A 20,392-nucleotide genomic window follows, 5' to 3' on the forward strand; every position below is an offset into this window, starting at 1 on the left:
AAGTTGTAAAAGACTAGAGTGGTTCTTAAATTGTACATGTGTGGTATTCTTTCTGGGGAGTTGGTTAGGTGCGTCAGTCTATACCAGAATCTGGACCCTCCTGAATCTTATAGTGTCAAGGGCCAGTGTATGTGCATATTAAAGTATGTTGTGATAACTGGCTGGTTGCAGAGCAGCACTGTTTCCCAGCGCATCCACAAGTGGTGGATTATGGAACAACCACCTAGAGTGAATGTTAGCTGCGAAATAAGCAGAGGTAGCTCTGACAAATAAGCAGTCGTGGACCAAGAAATGGCACCACCAGAATGTGGTGGAGACAGCAGATGGCAATGCTGTCACATTTGAAAAGCCACATATGCCCTCCAATGGTGCTGTGACATGGCGAGTTCAGGCCGTTATTATGATAAACCTGTTTGGCCCTCAATCTTTTGGGAGTAAGACCTTTAATGGCAGATCAGGCAGAGGTCGACACTAATATCCTCAATGGCTGTAAAGGTGAATATAGGCTATGCAGCAGTATCTCCAGTTGTCTTGGTCTCATTGCTATTGGATTAAGATTTTGTCAAGAATCTGTGGGGAAACTGGTGTGCAATGTTTCCTTCACATTAAAAGGATCCATGCACAGACATCTTTCATGGTACCACCTCCTACCAGCACATACCTCAAAGTCCTTCAGCCATTGCTAATGGCAATGCAAGCAGGATTGTGATGTCTGGGAGCTCCTAGTCATAAACTTGCATGGAAGCTGCAGTTACAAAATGGTTGTTAAGAACTCAGATGAGGCAGGAGTGCATTTCTGGCAACTATAACTGAGCAGTCCTTTTTAGGATTTGCTCTGCTCACCCCACATGGGGAAGGGACTAGAAAAGGTGCCCCAAACATATCTTGCCTCATACCTCCAGTCTGGATTACCACATCCAGATGAATAATCTTGTAGTGGCTGAAATCAGAAAAATCATTTAATCTAATTTGGAACTTGGAACGTCAGGACTCTCATGGACCAACCTAATACTGATTGTCCAGAGCATCTTATCACAATTGTGGACCAAGAAATTAGTCAATATGGACATCAATATCGCTACCCTGAGCAAGACCCAATGAGCAGGAGAGGGGGTACTTAAGGAACAAGGAGGTGAATGTATCTTCTTTTGGAAAGGAAAATCTGAAGCAGAATGTCGAACTCACAGAGCTGGATTTGGCATCAAAACTGAACTTGTCAACCAACTTAACAAGCTCTCTACTGGAATCAACGAACACTTTATAACTCTTTGACTGAAATTTGCAGCGAACCAATAGGCTACTGCTATTAGTGTGTATGCCCCAGCACTTGATGCCAATGATGACGCCAAAGAAGAATTCTACACCAGCCTTGATCAAATCTTTTTTGGTGTACCAGTGACAGACTGGTTCATCCTTCTTGGCAACTTTAATGCTAGTCAGATGGGACTTGGCAAGGAAGGTGTAGGAAAGATCACTTCAAACGGCATCCTCCTCCTTACCAAATGTGCAGAACATGAATTTATTATCACTAACACCTTGTTCTGCCAGCGAAACCAATGCAAGACATCGTCCCAACATCCACACTCCAAGCACTGGCATTTGATTGCCTATGTCATTGTCCAGGCCCAGGACTGCAAAGACATCTGCATTACTCAAGCCATGACTGGAAGCGACGACTGTTGGACTGATCACTACCTCATCTCCTCGATCATGGCCAGCAGACTGGCCCCTAAACGACAGCGGAAATGATGCAGACAGAAAAGCAGCATAAAGGCACTCAAAGATCCAAGAAAGTGTAACCTCTTCTGCCAATGCCTCAGCGAAAAACTGACAAATCTAAAAGAAAGACAACCGGAATGTGTCAGCAGTACCTGGGTTGCCCCCAAATCCAGCATCCTCAGTGCCTGCAAAGACACACTAGAGTTCTCTGGCAGGAAACAACAGGACTGATTTGATGAAAATGATCAGGAAATACAAGACTCAACCGATCACAAACACAATGACTTTTGTGTCTGGCAGAACATCAACTCTGTGCAAAAGAAGCCAGCTCACCAACAAGCAAAGGCACAGGACTGAAAAAGAATTTGAGACATAAAGAACAGATGATGGCTGAATAAACTGAATGAGTTTAACTTCTCACTGAAACCCATGATATGTTTGCTGCCTTAATGTCATTACAACTATTTATGGTCTATGAATTTTGATGCCAAACCCCCCGAGATCGAAGGATGGATGGGAGTTGATCAAAGAAACTGAAGCCATCAATGCACAATGGAAGGAACGCTTCGAAGATTTCCTCAATAGCGACTCTGCAGTTGATGACAGTGTCTTCATCTTCATCCCACAATACCTGATCAGAGGTGAACTCGGAATACCTCCAATCCTGGAAGAAGTGTGCAGAGCTATTAAGCAGATGAAGAACAACCAGGCATCTGGAGTTGATGGAATCACTGCAGAAATTTACAAGTAGGGAGGAAAGGAACTCATCTTACAGCTACACACTTTTGTTCTCAAAATATGGAACCATGAGAAAATCCCAGATGAACTTAGAGATGCTATGATAGTGACGATTTTCAAGAAAGGAGATAAATCTGACTGTGGAAATGATAGACAAATTTCTCTGGTAGCAACTGTAGGAAAGGTCCTCACAAGACTTCTCCTGAACCATCTTCTTCCTCTTGCCAAAGACATTCTTTCTGAATCTCAGTGAGAGTTAACATCTAGAGGCATTATTGCCCATGATCTTCACTGCTCGCCAGCTCCAGGAAAAACGTAGAGAACACCACCAACCACTATACTTGGTGTTCATCAACCAGACAAAGGCCTTTGACTCCACTAATAGGGAAGCATTGTGGAAAATCCTTCTGAAATATGGATGTTCACCAAAATTTGTCACCACTCGTCATCTCCTTCACAATGACATGCAAGCAGTAATCCTCTGTAATGGACCTACTATGGCTCCTTTAGGGGTAAGACAGGCATCAAACAGGGCTGTCTCACTGCCCTGACACTGTTCCCCATCTTCCTTGCTGCAGTGCTCTATATTTGATCACTGATAAGATCCTGGTTGGAGTGCAGATAATCTACAGAAAGGATGGCAAACTGGTTCAACCTTGGCCGCTTCCTATCCAGAATCAAAACATTGCTGACTTCAGTCATTGAGTTTCAGTATACTAATGACGCCGTAGTGTGCGTTCACCCAGAAACGGATCTTCAGGCAATTATGAACATCTTTGCTGAAGCATAACACTTAACACCCCGAAAACAAAGGTCCTCCATCAGCAAGCTCCTGGAGCACAACTCCCAGCCCCAGCAATATAGATCTACGATAACTTTTTAGTGAATATTGTGCACTTCCCATATCTTGGAGGCCAGGCCACCTCTCATAGACAGCTGACATTGATGAAGAAATCCAGTAGTGGATCAAATGTGCAAGTCAAGCTATGGTCATCTGAGAAAGAGGATGTTTGAAGATTGCAACATCAGAACCAAAACTAAACTCATGGTCTATAAAGCTGTTGTGATCCCACCCTACTGTGTGAGACTGAAACGTGGACAACATACAGGAGACATCTTAAGGTGCTGAAGAAGTATCATCAATGCTGTATGCATAAGATTCTCTGAATCATATGGGACAATAGAAACAAATATCAACATCCTCTCGCAAGCGATTATTATGAATATGGAGACGATGATTATTTATCTTCAATTTCGCTGGGTATGCCACATTGTCTGGATGCCCGATTCCAGACTGCCAAAACAAAAATCTTCTACTCTCAATTTCGGCCTAGGCAAACGCACTAGAGAAGGGCAGAAAAAAAATGCTACAGCGCCATCTTCAAGGCTAATATGAGAAAATGCAACATTGACATCAACTCATGGCCCTGGTATAACTAAGGCTAAGTTTTTGTCATGGGTATTTTTATTTAAAATCACGGAGAGGGAGTGGGAAATAAACAAGAAAATCATGGAAATGTACACATAGTAATGCAGTTTTCACTACAGAACTTTTAAATTGCCTATTTAAACCTTATATAATGTTAACTACTGACCAGATTAACTGTTAGAGTGTAAAATGGTCATTTTTTAACAGAGCTTTCCATGATTCTGAAATAGCATGTTGTACATTGACAGCTTGTCATCTTTGATTTTGTCATCTCACAAGCTCTCTCTCACAGTCCATACGGTTATCAGGCACCGATAAACACCTCAGAGCTATTATGGCCAGACTTGGAAAGAAATCTTTTAAGTTGCACCAAAATTCCAGAATATCAAGACACTTCATTTCAGAAACTGCACTGCTGTAGCTACAAAACTTGGCTTTTGCCATCTCATTGTCTTCAAACATGGGAATAGACCCAAATACATTTAGTGATGCAAGGTCAAGAACTTTGGCCTGATTGGGATCAAACACTCGGCAGGCTTTAAGAAAACTGGCAGCGGGTTGGCAAAACCGTTCAGAACCAGTCATGTAGGCTTCCATTTTATCACTGTTGTCGCAAAGGGCTCTCTTAGCTAACAGGTGGTCAGTCATGCCACTAAAGGACTTTGCCCAGCTGGCAAGATCGGCCAAATCATTGACCACCTTATATGATCTGATTTCTGGTTTTTCATAAGCTGTGAGAATTTCCATTATTCTTGGTGCAAACGCTTCAATTGCTGCAATATCTGCTTTTATTTCCATTGATTTATTTAACATGATCACATCTGCAACAGATGAACTACAGCTTCATTCATACTCCTCCTCAAAAAAAATCCACATAATCCTGCAGGTGGCTGGTATGAAAATGGACAGCTTCAAACCAGCTGTTCCACACTGTGATTACTGGGGTAGGTGGAATTGCAGGCATTTTCCCTTTTTCCTGCAATGATTGACAGAACCATGCTTTGCGGAAGGGCAGGTAGTGAATGCACGTTTTACAGCAATGACAAGTTCATTTACTTTTCCAAATGTTTTTCTCCAGATATCGCCCACTAAGTTGAGAAGATGTGCAGTGCATGTTACATGCACTGCATTCAGAAAAGCTCTTTGAGGCTTTGTTCCCAAGTTTTGTTCATATATGCAGCATTGTCAGTGACAAAAGCAGTGACTTTATCAAAAGGAATTCCATATTTCTGAACTGTTTCCACCACTGCATGACTCACCATTTTAAAGTTAACAGTCTCCAAACATACACACTCTATTAGCAAAGACTTCAATTCCACACTACCTTACCCATGTCAACTTGATGTCTGTAAAAGACAAACAAGGCACTTCCAGGATATTTAATATGTACTGCCCTTCAGCATCAGTTATTTCATCTGCTATGAAACTAATTCCAAAACCTTGATTCAGCAGTTCTTTCAGGTCACTGACATGTCTTTCAAATTTTTTTTGGCAAGTATTCTCTTCGATTCTACCTATCCAAAGTAGGTATAACACCAATGTTTTTCAGGGAGCTTTCCAGATAGCTTTTCATTGCAGGGTTGTCTAAGACATGTAGTGCAATGTTAGTGGTACAGAAAGCTTTTGAGAGTCAGTAAACTTCTGTCCTACGATGCAGCTGTTCTTTGGTCTTTACAGTAAATAGCTCATTCACTGTTCTTTGTAGTTTGGCTTTGTTGCTCAAGCCTGCTTCAAACACTTGTGCCTTACGTTTATGCAAAGCACTTTCTGTATGTTTGTCACAGCTTCCTTTTCATGTGTAATCTACAGGAATATTACATGCTGTACAAAACATCAACCCGCCACTTTCATGAAATGTTCCCTTTAGGTATTGACTACTTCTCTGCTTAGCAGTGGTTTTTGCCACTTTGCTCTCCAGTGTACTTGGCGACACCATTTTTTTCTCTCAGCCAGCTAAACCTTATGCACATGCTCCTCACACTTCAATAAGATTTTTTGTAATTAAACAGTGGCTAAGCAACAACCAGGGCCTAGAGTGGCCTGGGCCCAACTCTCTCTCCTGCTGCCAGGGGCTGAAGTGGAAGCCCAGCAGCCAGGGACTGACTGCCCAAGCCCCACTTACCAGTGCTAACAGCCCCCTGAAGGCCTGACTGTCTTAGCCCTGCTGGCAGGGGGCTGACAATTGGCTGGGGCTGAATGCCTGAGCTCCTGCTGTGGGGGGCTGATTTCTCTCAGCGACAGATTTCTCTCAGAGTCCCAGGAACTGCTGCTGGGGCTCTTGCCTGTGAGCTGTCTACCAGCCTGTTGCCGGGCAGGCTCCTGCAGGGGGTACTGTCCACAGGCTGGTTGCTGGGTGGGCTTCTGAAGGGTGGGAATGGGGAGACCGCTGTCCACAGCCAGTTGCTGGGCAGGCTCCTGTGGGGGAGAGAGGGAAGAGTACTCCTGCCCAAGGAACGCTGCTCCAGTGGCTGCTGTGGGGCCCTCTCCCGACCAGCTGATCAGTGGGGAGGATCCTGCAGCAGCACTGTCAGCCAGCTGCTTTTAGGACCCTGGGGACCCTTGCTCGGGGGACTGCTGCACCCCCAGCCTGACAGCTGCTCCAGCCCTGCCATGGTGGAAAAAGTCATGGAATTCGTGACTTCCATGACCTCCGTGACAAATATGTAGCCTTATGTATAACCCTGGACCAACAACAATGGAGGAGCTCCTTGAGGCAGAGAACTCAGCACTTCGAGAATCAAATGCGACTACATATAACGGAAAAATGGAAGTGACAGAAAAAGCGGGCTATAGACCAAACCCAATCAGGTTCAGCCACCCTGCTGGGAAACATGTCTACAATGTGACAGAGTCTGCAGCTCCAGAATAGGCCTTACCAGCCATTAGTGGACCCACAGATAATTTGAAATGGACAATCCATGAAAGACAATCATCCTCGACTTTGAGGGATTCCCATTTATAATTGGGCATACAAATTTACCCAAACTGTAAACTCAACTGTTGAAAAATGGGTAAAGGGTTCATGAATTGTCGCAATGATCTATCATATAAACTGTTTAAGAAAAGACGTGAGGAGACAAATACTGAATTAATTTAAACAAAAAGGGTTAACTCATACCACTCAAGGACTATTTTAAGATTATGACTAGTAAACAAGAGGAGTAAAACACTGGAAATCAAGAAACCAAAATTGGGATGCCAGAAATTAGGCCTAATTGGTGGATGGACTATTTTGCTCATCATTCCCTTGGGGGGGGAGTATTCTTAAATAGAGACTTTGGGGGAGAAGACGGGGAGAACTTAACTGCAGCTGCAGCAGAATAATTGTTGCCATGACACCAGACCTAGAAACTCCAGTGGGGATGCCTGACCATCATCTGAGCGAGGACTCCAACCTGATGCATGCGAGATCCTGCACTGACTTTCCTTCCCTTGTGTGTTTCTCTCTAGACCCCCAGATTTTTCTTCTGTCCTGTCTCTCTCTCTGCTTTCTACTGGCACCAGCAATGATGAGGTGACATGACCATTTCAGATCTGCCCAGACTGAGAAAGACCAGTGAAGGAGAGGGACCCGACCAGACCAACCAGATGGATGTCCCTGATCAGGAAGATGATCCAGCATCTAGAACAACAGTTGTCATGGCCAATATGCCAGCTCGAAAGCATCCATATGTGACTGACCAGCCACCCTGTAGCCTGAGAACATAAAAAAAGCCATATTCCCCCATCTTTACTATCCTATCTTTTCTCTTTCTTATGTATGTTTATTTTATCTAAGGCATGAATGCGACGATTATTCTGAATTCAGAATTGAATAGAACTAACCCTTTCTACTCCACCAAGAAGGGCTGTTTGACTGAATAAGAGGGTTTAAACGATCTTACTCACTGTCTCCAGAAAGGCCTTTGATAGGTTTTGATTAAATTTGTTTTGCTTAAATAATCAATTTCAATTCTAATACTCTTTACTTCATTTTTATTTTTTTTTCGTGTGTGTGTTTCAATCAATACATTTCTAATCTTTGGTCTCAGTTGTATAGTGTGTTTGCCATGGTGTTAAGCAGGCTGAGGTCTCTGTATATCAAACCCCAGATCATTTAACTCTGTAATGTTGGACAGTGAATAGATTATGCCCATTTAATTAATATAACAGCAATTGCTTGAAGAGGGTAGAGGAAAGATTGTGTAAGTAACCTTTTTTTTTTCCTTTTTGTCCTTTAATAGTGTTTGATAGAATCCTGTGGTTGAGAATGAATGGGTTGTAAAAGGAAGTGAGGAGCTTGTACATTTCAGCAATTGTGGGGATAGAATAGTAAAGATGGGTGTGTTAATGGGGTGTCCTAGAGCACTGCTGAAGGAGAGCAGTTAAGGTTGCATGGGCAACTTTAACTCTGCAGTTCCTGCTTTTCAGAAGTTTGAGTTTTGCTCACCTCAGCATTCTGCAAGGCAAAGACATACCACCAAACAACCTTACCTCTACATTAATGCAGCTTTTTGTCAATGAATTTCCTAGCTTTTTTAAATAGGAAAATATATGTTGGTGTTAGGAATGAGTAGTCAGTTAGACAGTTGTACATATGTCCTGCAACTAGCATAGTGAGCCAGCCTCTTTGCCCCCAACACGCACCCACACACATCCCAACTGTGCCCTCCAGCTTTGCTTCGGCACACCTCGCAAGCCACACCCATGATCCATTCATCGAGTTCCATCCTGCAACCTGGCTCCTTCCCACTACCGTACCCAAGCTTCCACACCACAAACAGGGAACACGTCCTACGGAATCTTCACTCCTCGGTATATAAAGGTTTCTATTGCCACAAGCTTCCCCCACTCCAAACACACATAACGAGACTCCATGTAGTGCCTGGAGCACAGGACAACTACATTACAACAGTACAGTATTCCTGGTCATGTTTCACAATGGTTGATGGGCCAAGTTTGTGGCAGGGCCGGTGACAGAAGATACAGGCAGGGTTTCTGTTCCAAAATACTGATAGTTTTATGATTGAGAGAAAGATTCTCTGACCCCTGTCCAATAGATGTACTCCATTTCTGAGAAACACTTAGGCCTCAGAGCTTGTAATGTTTATGCCATACAGTACACTTTTCTGGTCAGCAGTGAACTCTCCACTTTCTCCCAATCAATGTTCAAACATTTATTAATAGGTTTCATGCAGTTTTGAGGGATGCACTGGCAGAGCTGGAGGCTACAGGTGGGCTGGACTGCAGATGGCTGGGTTCCACTGGCAGAACTAGGGAGTGAAGGGGGTCAGGGTTCACTAGCATAGATGGGGCGCAGGGGATTGGGGTGCACTGGCAGAACAGAGGAGTGTAGGCAGGCTGGGATACAGGGGGATTGTGGTGCACTGGCAGAGCTGGGAGTGCAGAGAGTGGGGTGTACTGTCAGAGATGTGGGATACAAGAGGGTTGGGGTCTAGGAAGGTTGGGATGCACTGGTAGAGCAGGGACTGCCATGCTTCCTTCACCTGAATCCCCAAACTTTCTCACATCTTCTACCATCCATCCCCATTACCCTACTCCTCTTGCTCACATGTCTAATTTTTCCCCCCAAATACTTGATTATAGTCCCGCCAAAATGAAATGCCACCCATTACTCACAAAGCGCAGCAGTCTCCTTTTGTCTTAGGCTGGGTATACCCTAGGAATTTACATTGGTGTAACTACATCTCTCATGGGGGTGAAAAATCCACACCTCTGAGAGATGCAGCTATTCTGACCTAACCCCCGGCATAGACAACGCTAGGCCAATGGAAGAATTCTTCCACTGATCTAGCTACCATCTCTCAGGGAGATGAAGCGTATTAAGTGTAGATATACCCTTGGATGGAGGCTTGGGAATAATTTATCCCTAGATATGTTAATTGAAATTTTGTTTATATCCACTAAGAGGCCTGTGATTCATTAAGTCATTAGTACCTCTTACTTTAACAGTACAAAGCAGCAGAAGGAACCAGGCTTTGGACCACTAACGTTACCCCACGCTCCCACATGGCATATCAAATTTCAAAACAATCTGAGGAATTGTTAGGATTTTGCAACACTTACAAGAGTTGAATTTAAAGCATATAAAATGGCAGGAATGAAAACACTCTAGCAGTTTTTTTGTATGGTGCATGCATAGTGTAAAAAACATGTAGATTTTCCTAAATACTGTTATTAATTTGGGTCCCCCAAAGATTTAGTAGGTGCCATATACTACCTTGGGTAAAACTTGGCAGATTGACACAATTTTGACCCACATCACATCAATAGTTTGAGCTCTAGCTCTGGACAAAAAAAGCCCACCTAGAAGCTTTTTTAAATAGGGCTATGCGGGGGGGAGGTTATCTCTTTGGAACCCCTTGATCAACTTACTCCAGATTTGGCTCTCTAACCCTATGTAGCACTCTCCTGAGATGTCCAAATTTCAAAGAAATCCAACTAAGCATGTCAGTTTTAAAGGACTTTGAAAGCTCCACCTTTTAAACAGATGCATTGATGCAACCTTTCCCTGTAGTGACACTCCTGCGCCACTATAATCACAGAACGTTGGGTCAAATAAGATCTAAAATACATGGAGTTTTATATTCTATTGGAATTTACCTCCCAGTTTGAAGATAACCAATTGCAGCTAAATATCAGAAAACTCAAAAAAACCCTGTAGATAAATTCTAAAAAGATAGTGTGTCTTCACTCTGTTTTGGATCACATACTAGAAGTCAGGGATTGCAATTATGCTCACAGTCATCTGATATTTTGCTTCCTAGATGAAGGAGGGTTTTTTGGGAAAGGAAGAATGACACAAAGAATCATAAAGATGGATAAATTAAGGCAATGACTGCAGAGTTCTGTACTGCATTGATAAAGCACTTCAAGATTCACTGTCAATGAAAGGCTATATAAGTGTTCATTAAGTTATTTTATCTCTCTTTGTAATTATTTACCTTCAGTTTGGCTAAATTTTAAAATTGTGATTTCTCTAGAGTTCTTTGCCAACTAGAATTAACATTTACCAAATAATATTTTAGTTGGAGACAACTGAAATTAATACTACTACATTCAGAAGCCAGGGAAGTTTGCAAAAATGAAACTGGGAATTTACTACATAATATTAGTAACAAACTGAATGATGATTGGTTAAAAAAAAAATTAAAACAGCATTTTTTCATGAGAAAAACAGAAAAATCAATTCCAAGCTTACCAAATGCACAATGTAGAATCTAAAACAAAAAGAAAATTCAAATCAATAACAAAGATACTTCATGTTTAATCATTTTTAAAACAGTTAGCTTTATCAGAACAGTATCCACTAACACTACTATAATTGGGAGTCTTTCAAAGTTCCCTCTACTTGCTGCATAGTGACTGTTTCAAGTGTTAACATCTAGTTTTCCAGAAAAATACTGGCCATAAAATTTCAGCTTTGACGCTATCTTTGTAGAGTAGAGCAAGTTCCATTACTTTATTGTCAACCCATCTGTAAAATGGGGATAAAAACCTATCTCACAGAGGCATGAGACTTATTTCATTAATATTTGTAAAATGCACTGAAAATAAACCGTGCTAATTATTAAGAGATGATCATTCAAAATGAAGTGATGTTTAACAATGGCTTGTCACTTTGTCTCACCTAACATTCATGTAGTTGTCAGCAACATTAAAAAACAAAACAAAAACAATCTATACCTACCTCAAGCAGAGCTCCAGTTTGGAAGAATTTCAAGGGCTTTTCTATTGAGTAGTAAAGACTATGGTAGCTACCCTTAGTCAGATATGCTCGAACTAGACCAACTGCTATAACAAGCCATCTGGAAAAAGAGAAGAAAAGACTGAAGATAAGGGGATATTAAATTGAGCACATATCCTGAGAATGAGCAAAGCTAAAGTTATCCTCTGACCTAGAAAAACAGTTTCTCATCCTTATCAGCTAGGTTTCAGTTAACAATCATACAGCAATCCTGCACAATGTCAGTAGTTGGCCAACATCCTGAAATCCTGCAAAGACTTCAAATTTCTTACTATATGTTCCATTCTGTGTGTCCGATGAAGTGGGCTGTAGCCCACGAAAGCTTATGCTCTAATAAATTTGTTAGTCTCTAAGGTGCCACAAGTACTCCTGTACTTTTTGCGGATACAGACTAACATGGCGGCTACTCTGAAACCTGTCAAAGTTTGAATGTATACAAACCATCACTTTTAAGAGTTAAGTCTTATGCACTTTTTTTTTTTTTTAATAGTACTGAGCATATAAAAATATCCTTAACACCATGGTAAAAACAAAAATTATCCCTTAATAACCCTTAATTATAATTTAGTTAATGAGGGGTGTTCATGCCATTAAAATTAATGTTGTCTTCAAGTTTACATAATAGACCCCTTTGGCGGATTTAATTACTTGGTAGTTATGAAGCAGTCAAACAATAAATATTTACTGATGTTCAGAGATCTTACAATACTACAGCTTTATGAAGCCTGCCATATAAATAGGAAATTAAATTTTAAAAGACATTCATTTTAGGGTTCAGAGTAGCAGCCATGTTAGTCTGTATTCGCAAAAAGAAAAGGAGTACTTGTGGCACCTTAGAGACTAACAAATTTATTTAAGCATAAGCTTTCGTGAGCACAGCTCACTTCATCGGATTCAATGTAATCCTCCCCATTCATCATAAGCCTCCCCATTCAATGTACATAACAGCATGTCAGTCTTTATTTTTAATTTCTTAGTTTTATTTGAAACTGCTACAGGTAAAGAAGTTCCTCTAAGTAAGCTGAACCTGGTGAGTAAAGTCCTCAGGACAGAAAAAGAACCTGCATAATGTTCAATTAAAAAACAAATGGCAGATGAAAGATGCACATAGTACAATATTACCACATATTATCTCTCTCAATAATATGAACAAAGTAATAAAATATTTTTAATACCCCAAGAAAGACTATTATGGTATCCTATAAATAAATCCATAGTTAAGGTTGCAACCAGTGCTGCATCATAAACCCTAATTTTAATTCACCTATAACTTGTTAGGAAAATTGCCAAGTTTACTCTAAAGACAAAGGAGAACTTTTCTGCAAGATCTGAAAATGGTTAAATTGTTTGTTACAAGTCATTAACTTTCCCTGATTTGAAATTTTGATCAGCGTGAAATGTCTCATTGGGTCCCTTGGACAGAAATCCAATAAGCCTGCAGAGATCCTACGCTCTGCAGGATAGCGAGGGACATAGATACTGAGGAACTCAAGTTTCAGGGCAGTATGAACTCAGCAGAAAGCAAGGCTCCTGGGGAGTTCAGTTCTGTAGCGCTGAGAAATGTATGAAAAGCCCTGACATTTGTGTATCCCCATGCTGGCCCAACAGCTTTATAAACTACAACATTGACAAAAACACAGTGAATTTTAATGCAAGATTGATTTTTGCAGGATGTGAAGAAGAAAGTGCCGTTATAGGCCTGGTCAACACTAAAAAGTTAGGGTCACACCCCTACATTGCTCAGGGATGTGAAAAATCCACACTCCTGAGCGACGTAGCTAAACTAACCTAATCTCCAGTAAAAAGAAAAGGAGTACTTGTGGCACCTTAGAGACTAACAAATTTGTTAGTCTCTAAGGTGCCACAAGTACTCCTTTTCTTTTTGCGAATACAGACTAACACGGCTGCTACTATGAAACTAATCTCCAGTGTAGACAGCACTAGGTTGACAGAAAAATTCTTCCATCAATCTACTGTCTCTCAAAGAGATTGATTACCTATGCCAGTGGAAGAACCTCTCCTGTCGGTGTAGGTATAGTGTCTACACTGAAGCGCCTCAGCTGTGCTATTGTGGTGTTTCAAGTGTAGACAAGCCTTTAGTTGATAGACTGAGGCTAAGTGTGCAGATAAGCACAGAGCTGATATAGTTTTTTGAGTATGTAATATGATTTTACACATGGAAAGGTACTGAAGACATTGCATGAACTGTGAGAGTATTTCTTTATTTTTCTACTATCCTTGTTTATTTGCAAAGTATTAAAGGCTTAAGAGGTTTTTTGTCCTTAAATGTTATGTTATTGTGTACATACATCATTCCAACTTCAATGGTAAACATCAACTTTTTTTTTTTTTTACACTTTATTTTTAATGTTATAATACACAGGTTTTTCAATATCCAAATAAAAGAACCTTGAGGCCCAAAAATGTGTACAGAGTAGCATTTATTGGTGCAATTTAAAAAGCTATTTTATTTCCATCTCCACTATTTTTAGAAAATGGGAACAATGCCTTAATAAACTAAGCATTTACTATATAGAAAGAGTTAGGTAATTTAGCTATTCAAAAGATTGCCATTTGAAATATGCCAATATGTTACTGTAATTCCAATAAGATTATCCTCTGCAACACACAAGGATTCCCTTTGAAACTAAAAGAAAAGGAGTACTTGTGGCACCTTAGAGACTAACAAATTTATTAGAGCATAAGCTTTCGTGCATCCGATGAAGTGAGCTGTAGCTCACGAAAGCTTATGCTCTAATAAATTTGTTAGTCTCTAAGGTGCCACAAGTACTCCTTTTCTTTTTGCGAATACAGACTAACACGGCTGCTACTCTGAAACCTTTGAAACTAATAATTGTCAAAGTTGATATGGTCTTGTTTATAACTGTGAATGCCTGTTTCTCTCTCATAGCCTTCAGGTTTGTTGGGAAATTGAGCTAAAGCTTCAGGTTACGCGTGGTGGCACAACAACAGATTCCCCTACAGCAGACTCAGATTCCACCCATATCAAGCAACTGGTAGAGTACATGGGGTTCCAAAGTTGCTCCATCCCTTTTCCTGCCTTTTGCTCTCCCCTTTGTTGGATGGATGATTTTAGAAACACTGTGAGGTACAATGATTTCAATGATATAGTCATTTATAATTAAAAGAGACTATTTTAAAATGTGTTGAAATTAATAATCTGCCCAGAATTAAAGCTTCTCTTTTTAAGCACTTAATATTTCTGTCCTCAACTTCCTTTCATCCCACACAGATCATATGCTGTGCCCAAGCTTCTCAATTGATTGCTCCCTTTATCTTCCTTTCCCATTCAAAGATAGATGCTATCCTTTGTATATATGCAAAAGCTTCAAAAATGATTGTATTCCAAGTTCTCTGTTTAGCCACTGAACTGGTACAGTATAGGTAGCAACCTTGTAAGCTTCCCCATTATGCCTCAATGCTGACTTGAAGGGCCTCTCACCTTAAGGACTGGGAGAAGTTAAGGATTCATGTCAACCCAATACTCTGCCTCCCATTGGGCACTCATGTGTTAACTAATGCAACGATGGGTTTTGTTGATCTGGACATCCATTCACCAGGAAACGGATTGAGACCACCAAACCATTTAACATATAGCACAAAAACAGTGAAAGATGGCTGCAACCATTGAGCTGTTCTGGATTCCAACCAGACAGCTGAACGGATCTGTGCCCTGTTTTTGGCTCCTCCCATTCATTTCTAATTCTAGATATCTAATTTTTAAAGCATTTCTGAGGCCTCATGGTGAGCTCTTTTATTTAGAAATGGTTCTATATAATTTTCTGTGGCCTTTTCCTTCACATGGGGCTTATTTAGTGTGGGAGGGAGGCACGAATAGGGACTTCAGCATGTAAACAGGATCTTTATTCTTTTAAGAGTTCATCTACTCCTGCTGTTTATTCTTGACCTAAACTCAAATAGAAGATACCGCTGGGGGAGGGAGCTAGAGGGTTCCCAGCAGCTGCAGTTCCTGGCATGCCCTGAAGGAAGGAGGCCGTGAGCAGGAAACTCCATACAAGCCCTGGACCCAGCATCAGGCTCTCTCTCCTACTGGATCTCTGGGAAGGCAGGGGGTATGAGTGGCTGGGCTAGAGCAGGCCCCGTAGCTGGGCTCTGTGGGTGGAGGGGGTGTGAGTGTCTAGGCTTGGGGGGAGGGGGGGAAGGCACAGCTGGGCTCAGGGAGGGTGTGGATGTCCAGGCTGGGGGGGGCACCCCATGGTTGGGCTCTGAGGGGAGGGGGTGTGAGTGTCTAGCCCCCTGGCTGGGCTCTGGTGGGGCGGGGGCAGAGAAACAGGAACTGGGTTGTCATAGGGCAGAGGTCCCCAAACTGTGGGGCATGCTGAGGAATATTCGGGGGGGTGGAAGGGGTGGCTGAGGCCTGAGCCAGCCTCCACGGGGGGCCCCGGCTACTGGCCCCATGCCCAAGTCCCCAGCTGAGGCTCCACTCTTGGCCATGGTCCCAGCCTCGTCCCCCTTAGCCCTGTTCACATCCCCCCCCCGCTCGTCCCATAGCCATGACCCTGCTCCCAGTCCCGAGGGTGTAGACAGGAATAAGGGCGGGGGGAGATAAGATAAAAAGTTTGGGGACCATTGTCATAGGGATTTCTTTAACTCTTTACTCTTGGGGGAATTTTTGTATGTGTCAGTATTTTTAAAGACATAGTTGCTGACAGGTATTTTGAAATAAATTACCAAAATAACTGAAACTGCATGATTATATTGTTATTTTAACAAATAAAATATACAGAATTTTAAAATATTGTGGGCACACTTTTTAATTTTTTTGGTGCAGAATTCCCCCAGGAATAGAAGAGCAATCATGGCACTTTACCAAACAAAAAAGTGTCAGTCTCTCTCATAAAGAGCTTAAAATGAAAGTTCCTCCATTATCCCTCATATGCCCACAAAACTGTAGCCACATTAAAAAAAATCCTTACTGGCGTTCTTTAGAACAACTCAACAGCCACTTTTAGGAAAAACTTTTTTATATTGTAATATTCAGTTACAAAACAAAATTAAAACATAAACCCCACAAAACAGAGAAAAATCTGTTAGTCTGTCTGCCAAAAGAGACCATCAGGTCATATTTGGACTGAAATTAGGTATATAAAAATTATTTAGAAAACCTCAACCTACAGAAATGTTTCTGCAATTCCTTCCTCCCCACACCCCAAAATTTTTTGGGAATCCAATAATGCAGCATTGTGTTGATGTAGGAGAACGTGCAAACAAAATTAGACACTGACTAATAAATAAGCCTAAAACGGATTAATCTATGTTCACTGTCTAAGTCAGGGGTGGGGAACCCACAGCCCGGATCCGGTCCATTGATTAATTTCATCTGGCCCACTGCAGGGGGAAACCCTGAGCCTCTGCGCCCCCGAGCAGGTTAGTAGCCTACGATTTTTTTTTTCTGTGGGTCAACGGCCCATGACACAAAAAAGGTTCCCCATCCCTGGAGTCTAAGTTCGGAGAAATACAAAACAAACATGAAAATCAAGTTTTGATCAACACTCATTCTGTTCTAAAAAAAGATGTTACTAACAGATAAGGTAACTTAAAAAATATTTAAGTCTCATCCCTTTTTTATATATATATATATATATATATATATATATATATATATATATATATATATATATATATATATATATATATATATATATACACACACACACATACAGTCTGAAACTAACTCCATTAAAAAAATTAAAACTGTCTACCTTGGGTACTTATATAGTATTGAGCACCTCACAATCTTTATGGCAGTCATCCACACAACACCCTTCTGTGAGGTAGGCAAGAACTATTATCCTCATTTTTCAGATGGGGAACTGAGGAACAGAGACTTGCCCAAAGTCTCACAGGAATTCTATCTGGGGACTTGGTTTTAATTCCAAATTCTAAGATAGTGCCCTAACCACTGGGCTATGCTTCTTCATTCCACTGCCACAAGCTTCCCCAAAGCAAAAACAGCCCTCCTGAAATTTTGCATGCCACACCTCATAGTGCGCAGTTTTCTGGAAAGTTAGGCCAAAAAAAAAAAAAAAAAAAAAAATCAGAAAAGGAGGTTATAACGAGTGATAAAGAATTATATGGCAGCAGGGAACCGTCTGATCCTTTAGCTATTTGCTTCCAGATATTCTCCCACTTGTGTGTTTGTTTTTTAAGGCTTAGAAAGTAATTATTGCATTTTAATAAAGTTTGTGTGTATGTGAATGTAACAACTTTGCATTTCTACAAAATTCATCAGAGGATCTCAAAGCACTTTACAAACAAATGAATTAAAGTTCACAGCAGCCCCATGATTAAAGCAAGTGTTTTTGCATCCATAAAATGGGGAGTAACAAGCTTAGCTAAATTAACTAAAGTCATATAGGAACATCACAGCAAAATGGAAAGAAAACCAGAACTCCTGACTTCCAGCTGTGTGTTTTATTTACTGCTCATATAATAACACATTTATGAAACAAACAGTTTAATTATACCAGAAAGGGAGACAGAGATTTTTCTGTCCATTAGGTAATCAGAGTTTATATCATAAATGTGCATACATTATACATTTCACAATAGATTTATTCTCATGCATAGCTTTGCATGCCTGATGTGGGTTGGACCCTCTTGTAGTACAGGGATGCCTAAGGGAAAGTAAAATCATCCAGCAAGTTGAAATCCACCAGCTTCACCATCAGTGATGTGTGCTGACATGAGACTATTTCAATAAAGATTTAAAAATAAGCATTGCACTCTGTGCCCTGCTGTAACACGTAACAAGATAAGTTTTATCACAAAAGGGAGGGACTTGAAACCTCATGAGCACTAATCATAAAGGAGGGCATCTTCCTCCAAAAGAGCAAGATCTCTTAGATTTGTTTGCCACCACACAGACCAAGTCTCAGTTATCTGGAAGATCCCTCATTTAGGGTTCATTTTAAGGCTCCCTCCCAAAGTCCTTCCTCCTTGCAAAGGAAGGTTTTCACTCCATGTATGTTTCAGCAAGACCCTAAAATCTCTTTTTTAAAAAAGTCTCACTCAAATTGGCCCATTATGACAGTCCCCAGTCATCACTTATTTATTATTTTGGAGACTCCAAGGTCAGACGGGACCATTGTGATGATCTAGTCCAGTGGTTCGGGTCACAACCCAGTACTGAGTTGCGGAATGAAGGGCACTGTGTTGCCTTGCTCAGCACCCAGGGACCCTTGCGGCCGGCCAGTAAAAACTAGTAGTAAAACTAGCGATCCCTTGCTGGAAGCAGCCAGCAGCAGGTCCAGATTGCAGGCACAGGGGCCACAGGGCTCCATGTGTTGTCCCCACCCCAAGCACCTTCTCCACACTAGGGCACGGCGTGGTCCGCGGAGCCAGGACAGGAGCGAAGCCCGCCTCTGCACCCCGTCTGCACCACTGACCGGGAGCCACCAGAGGTAAGCCGGCGCCCCAATTCCCTGCCCCAGCCCTGAGCCCCCAAACTTGGAGCCCCTTCCTGCACTCCAGCCCCCTCATCGCGGGCCCCACTCCAAAGCCTGCATCCCCAACCCACCCCCTCCCATACCCTGCCTTGAGCCCCCCCCAAACCCAGAGCTCCCTCTTGCACCCTAAGCCCCTCATCCCCAGCCCAGGGCCCTGCCCCACTCCCGCGCCCCAACCCACTTTGCCCCAGCCCAACCCACACCCCAAGCCCCTCTGCCCCAGCTCCGTTGGGTCACGGGCATCAACAATTTTCTTCAACTGGGCCCCAGAAAAAAGCGCGAAAGCCACTGATCTAGTCTGACCTCCTGTATAACACAGGCCACCGAGCGCCGCCGCCCCCTCGCCAAATAATTCCTAGGGCAGGTCTTTTAGGAGACCTTCCAATCTCTTGACTTCAAAAATGGCCAGCGATGAAGCATCCCCCCCCCCCCCAAACCTCCTGTCAGGGCGGATTTGGCTGAACCCGGAACAGCTTCTCCCCGGGACAGGAGGGCGGTTTCCAGAGGGGGGGCTCTGGGCTGAGGAAGGCGGACACTTGCTCTCGGCTCTGAAACCCGCCCCTCAGGAGAGCTTCGGCGGGACCCGCGGTGGGGAGCGAGCGAGCGAGGGCCCGGCGGGCGACGGCGGGTGCCCCGGGGCCAGGCTAGGCAGGAGGAGGCCGGCTCCGGGGGCTGCCACCGGGCTCACGGGGGGGGAGGTTGGCGTCCCCGGCGGGGGCTGCAGGGTCCGCCCCGGCTAGAGCGGGACCCTGCGGATCGAGTAGGCGGGAGCCGCGCCTCGCCCCGTCTTACCCCGCCGTCATCACCACATTGTAAATGACCAGATAGGTCGTGGCCAGGGCGCCCGGGCCCTTCCTCCGCCGGGGCTGCTGGCTCCCGTAGCCGTTATCCGCCCGGCCAGCGCCGCCGCTCCCAGACGCCGCCATGTTTGTGGCCCTGCCCTGAGCCCCTCCCCCTCTCCGCCCGGCGGGGCGGGCCCCTGCCGGCCCTGCGCGCGGAGGCGCCCGCCGCCGAGCTCGGGCCAAGGCCGAGCCGCCGCCGCCCGTTCCCGCCCAGCGGCGGCCTGGTGTCAGATGAGAGACCTGCGTGCCCGGGGATGGCGCCTGTGGCGGGGGGGGGGGAAGCTCCTCGTGATGAGAGCGGCCCCCACCGTCGCCCCCCTGACTCATAGGAACCTGCGTTCCCGAGCATTTAAAAACCATGACCCCCCCCCCATTTAGTGCTTGCGGGTTCTCTGTATTTTCTTTCTAGAGTTAGCCCTGGTAAGTT

At 43.2% G+C, this 20,392-nt stretch overlaps 1 protein-coding gene across 1 annotated transcript in view; it reads right to left on the reverse strand.

Moving 5' to 3' along the window:
- HACD2 (3-hydroxyacyl-CoA dehydratase 2) overlaps positions 1 to 20,080 on the reverse strand; it is a 42,525-nt gene extending 22,445 nt beyond the window's left edge. The window contains exons 1-3 of the mRNA XM_038422037.2: positions 19,916 to 20,080; positions 11,577 to 11,694; positions 11,088 to 11,106 (exon numbers count right to left, since the gene is read on the reverse strand). Of these exons, the coding sequence (XP_038277965.1) occupies positions 11,088 to 11,106; positions 11,577 to 11,694; positions 19,916 to 20,049 (271 nt within the window). The 5' untranslated portion in view covers positions 20,050 to 20,080. The remainder of the gene's footprint in view (positions 1 to 11,087; positions 11,107 to 11,576; positions 11,695 to 19,915) is intronic.
- Between the last annotated feature and the right edge of the window lie 312 nt (positions 20,081 to 20,392).

This window comes from Dermochelys coriacea, chromosome 11, assembly GCF_009764565.3.
Source record: "Dermochelys coriacea isolate rDerCor1 chromosome 11, rDerCor1.pri.v4, whole genome shotgun sequence".
NCBI lineage: Eukaryota > Metazoa > Chordata > Testudines > Dermochelyidae > Dermochelys > Dermochelys coriacea.